Raw genomic sequence first — 5000 nt, 5'->3', positions numbered from 1 at the left:
AATTCCTGACCAAACCCTACATACCGCATATTCATCATTCTTGACCAAACCCTACACCCTACAAACTCATTATTCCTGACCAAACCCTACATCCTACAAACTCATTATTCCTGACCAAACCCTACACCCTACAAACTCATCATTCCTGACCAAACCCTACACCCTACAAACTCATTATTCCTGACCAAACCCTACACCCTACAAACTCATCATTCCTGACCAAACCCTACACCCTACAAACTCATCATTCCTGACCAAACCCTACATCCTACAATCTCATCATTCCTGACCAAACCCTACACCCTACAAACTCATCATTCCTGAGCAAACCCTACATCTTACAAACTCATCATTTCTGACCAAACCCTACATACCGCATACTCATCATTCCTGACCATACCCTACACCCTACAAACTCATCATTCCTGACCAAACCCTACATACTGCATACTCATCATTCCTGACCAAACCCTACATACCGCATATTCATCATTCTTGACCAAACCCTACACCCTACAAACTCATCATTCCTGACCAAACCCTAGACCCTACAAACTCATCATTCCTGACCAAACCCTACACCCTGCAAATTCATCATTCCTGACCAAACCCTACATCCTACAAACTCATCATTCCTGACCAAACCCTACATACCGCATATTCATCATTCTTGACCAAACCCTACACCCTACAAACTCATTATTCCTGACCAAACCCTACATCCTACAAACTCATTATTCCTGACCAAACCCTACACCCTACAAACTCATCATTCCTGACCAAACCCTACACCCTACAAACTCATCATTCCTGACCAAACCCTACACCCTACAAACTCATCATTCCTGACCAAACCCTACACCCTACAAACTCATCATTCCTGAGCAAACCCTACATCTTACAAACTCATTATTCCTGACCAAACCCTACATACCGCATACTCATCATTCCTGACCATACCCTACACCCTACAAACTCATAATTCCTGACCAAACCCTACATCCTACAAACTCATCATTCCTGACCAAACCCTACACCCTACAAACTCATAATTCCTGACCAAACCCTACACCCTACAAACTCATAATTCCTGACCAAACCCTACACCCTACAAACTCATCATTCCTGACTAAACCCTACACCCTACAAACTCATCATTCCTGACCAAACCCTACACCCTACAAACTCATAATTCCTGACCAAACCCTACACCCTACAAACTCATAATTCCTGACCAAACCCTACACCCTACAAACTCATCATTCCTGACCAAACCCTACACCCTGCAAATTCATCATTCCTGACCAAACCCTACACCCTACAAACTCATAATTCCTGACCAAACCCTACACCCTACAAACTCATCATTCCTGACCAAACCCTACACCCTGCAAATTCATCATTCCTGACCAAACCCTACACCCTACAAACTCATAATTCCTGACCAAACCCTACACCCTACAAACTCATCATTCCTGGCCAAACCCTACATACCGCATACTCATCATTCCTGACCAAACCCTACACCCCACAAACTGATCATTACTGACTACACCCTACAAACCCAACCTTCCTGAAACACTCCTACATTATAGAAACCCATCCTTTCTATGCCACCTCTACAAACTTATCCTTTCTGAACAACCCCTTCACTGAACATATCTACCATTTCTGAACCTCCCCTACACGCTACAAACAAATCTTTTCAAAACAAGCCCACCACCTGACAAACTGATCTTTCTGAACCACCCCTACAGCATACAAACCCATACTTCCTGAACAACCCCTACACCCTACAAACCAATCTTTCCTGACCAATCTCTACACCCTTAAACCCATATTTACTGTCAAATCCCTACACTGTACCAACCAGCCTCTTCAAATGAATCTCAACATCTTACAAACTACTATTTCCTGAACCACCCCTACAGCCTACAAAGCCATCCTTCTTCACCAACCCCTAGACCCTGAAAACCCATCTTTACAATTCAGCCGTTAAATTCTTACAACAAAACTCTATTGACAAAACCCATTTATAATTGACAACCTCTATATCTTACAAATCTACATTTACTGACCAGTACCTACAACTTAGACATCTATCCTTCCTGACCAAACCTAGATCCTTTAATGATCAATCCCTAAACACTAAACATTCACTCTTTCTGATGAACCTCCCTACCCCCTGTAACCAGTTCATGGTTAACCCAAACAAAACCCTTAAACACTGACCCCAAAACCACATTCTTCATGATTGCTCACCCATTGTTATTGACCAACATCCTAAACCCCCATTCTTTAAGAATAACCTCACATCCTATACCCAATATACCCATCCATCACAACCAACTCGTATGTCTTTGTCACCCATTGTTAGGATTAATCCTGACACCCTATATATTGACTAATGACCAACTGCTACACAATACCACCACCCCCTTCATGATCAATTTCTTTATTATAGTCAATGATGATAATTACTTTAGTTCTTTGTGATGTCTCGAACATATGTACACATTCTTTACCACTGACCTTACACCCCAAACACTCGCTTGACTGGTATGGCCTATTTTATGCTCAGTGTTCCTACTGTACACCCTTTATACCAAACTTTCATAGTTGACCCCCATCACCCTACAAACCAAATGTCTCCAAGATTTTTGCTGCACTTGTTACATTTTTCCTCTATTCTTTATCTGAGCTGAAAAGAAAATCGAGACTCTGCACAGTCCCCCTGCAAAATAATGAAGTCTCAAAGTGTGCTGAAACTGGAGCAAGTGTGTATGTGTGTGTGTCTGTGCAGGAAAAGAGGTCTGCTGTTTCGTATAGCTGTATCTCATTGCTGCTTTCAGACTTGTCAGAGTGCCTCGTGCAGGAGTGAGACAGAAGGAAGAAAGCAAAAACAAGTTTGACCAGTTGGAGGTTGTCAAGACTTTCGCCTGACAGCACAGCAAACAAGAACCCCTACTAAAAATTGGCAGGCTGAATCTCTGGTGATTTCATTCAACTCAGTACAGACTGCTGTGTGTGGCAGATCTGGGGGTAAAAAAAGAAAAAAATAAATAAACAAAGGAAACAGTATTTTGTCTGAGTTGGAAGTGTATCCTACCTTGATTTCGGTTAGCAACACCTAGAGATGAAACATTCTGCCGGACTGTATGCAATCAGGAGAGACGAGGAGTTGTTAGAATAGACCTTATTGTGTGATCAATCAGATGCACTACAAATGAATCTAGGTTGGACCAGGTGGACACAGACATGGCTAAACACACACACAGCTATGGCTTGGGTTCTGCAAAACTCTCTTGCACGACAGGGAACCGCCAAACCTGACAGAAAACAAGCAGTAGATGCATCCCAAAACCGGTCGCACATGTTCATTGTATGTAATTTGATATGTTTCATGGCTTTCTTGGCATCAAATGGGATGAAAAAAGAGAAGAGAGAAATGACCTAGCATCAGTGAGTTTGTGCGACGCTAGTCGAGATCGCTATGTTGATCTGCATGCCTTGCACAACGTGTGCCTCTATATTTAGAAAACCTGCACTTCAATTCATCAAATTGATTATTCAATCGATATCTAATTACGCTACATTTCTGGAAGAAAGAATAACAATGAATTAGCAGAGTGAGAAGGCGCCGGTGGGCGCTAATGACGGATCTTCGTAATTACATACAATTCTTCATTTCCTCCGAGAGAGGGCGGAAATGCTGGATGGCTAGGGATGAAGAAGTCTCCTGTCAAGCTCAGTAGCATAAAAAAAACAACTCTGTCCAAACTCTCAGTCACTGTGAGCTAATAATCATGAATTTCCTCATGCCTGAGCCTCAGTATGTGCTTTTATACTACCAGTGCAGTGAGAGAAAAACCTGCTCTTGTTTAAGGTGATATGTCTTTTATTATATGATGCACCTGATCGATGAATTCATGGGTGCAAGAGAACTTATTTTCTTTTAGTTCAAGCTTTAATTATAAAATGTAAAATGTAAAATAAAAACAAATAAAACTTAAAACCAATGACAAGGTAATAGCATTATGGATAGGTAATGCTAATACTTAAAAAAAAAAACATGTTAATGGTGCTAGCTAGCATCTTCTTTCCTTTAGATTGTGCACAGTGCACTTTTTAAAAAAGACGGACTTATTCTTTTTTTTTTTTTTTTTTAAATGCCCTCAAATTAAGATGTGCATACACCCTTAAAAATATTTAACCCAGAAAATTATTGGCTAATTGTGTTATTAAATTTTCTAGTTTGTTTTTCATGCTAGTAGAGTATGTTAAATGACTGTATTATATATAGCTAAGGTAAAGAGGTAATCAAAGTTATTTGAAGGATCCCTTGAAGGATTCTCCCAGGTCATTTTCTGGCCACGCCCACTAGCTATCACCACCAACCCCCACATCAAAATGAAAAACTGGGCTAATTGACAGTTGTACTGTAATGTATTGTAGTTGTAATGTACTTCATACTATAAAAACTTGGTCAGTATAGATCTAATAAAGTAATAAAATTCTCTAGTGCTGGATTACACAGACTAAGGAGGGCCTTTTAAAAAGTAATGGACATCAATGGAAACATTTTACTTGCCAAGAAAGAGTTTTAAAAGTTCAGGACTAAGTAATTAATCAATGCAGGAAAGTGTTGAAGTGTAGACACTTATGTTTAGCAGCTGAATCTAAAGGAAAAAGAAACACCGACTGTGTTCTTTAAAGCAGAGAGGACACACTTAACCATTCAACCTCATTCTCTCAAAAACGCTGAGCATATGGATGAGTATTTCAGTCGTATAGCTTTCTGTAACACTCTCGTCACGCTTACATTCCCCCAAGGACCCGAAGACGGGAAAACACAGGACGAAAAAAAACAAAACAAATGAAACAAATGAATTCCTCTGAAGCTGAATTAGAACCTGATTAGCTCTGATGCTCACACGCCTATTTGCTTTGTTTATTTTTGTTGTGTGAAAATAAAAAAACAGGTAAAATCATCTTAACGA

General features: G+C 40.2%; 1 protein-coding gene across 6 annotated transcripts in view; it reads right to left on the bottom strand.

The window, feature by feature from the left end:
- The window catches only part of ntng1a (netrin g1a), a 148776-nt gene that overhangs the window by 16831 nt on the left and 126945 nt on the right, over positions 1-5000 (bottom strand). Inside the window, exon 6 of one of the 6 annotated variants that reach the window (XM_060869518.1) lies at positions 3110-3154. The exons of the other annotated variants lie outside the window; for them this stretch is intronic. Coding sequence (XP_060725501.1) covers positions 3110-3154 — 45 coding nt within the window. The remainder of the gene's footprint in view (positions 1-3109; positions 3155-5000) is intronic. 6 annotated transcript variants of the gene reach the window in all.

Source organism: Tachysurus vachellii, chromosome 5 (genome assembly GCF_030014155.1).
Source record: "Tachysurus vachellii isolate PV-2020 chromosome 5, HZAU_Pvac_v1, whole genome shotgun sequence".
Taxonomy (NCBI): Eukaryota; Metazoa; Chordata; class Actinopteri; order Siluriformes; family Bagridae; genus Tachysurus; species Tachysurus vachellii.
This window is presented reverse-complemented; position numbering and strand designations above follow the sequence as displayed.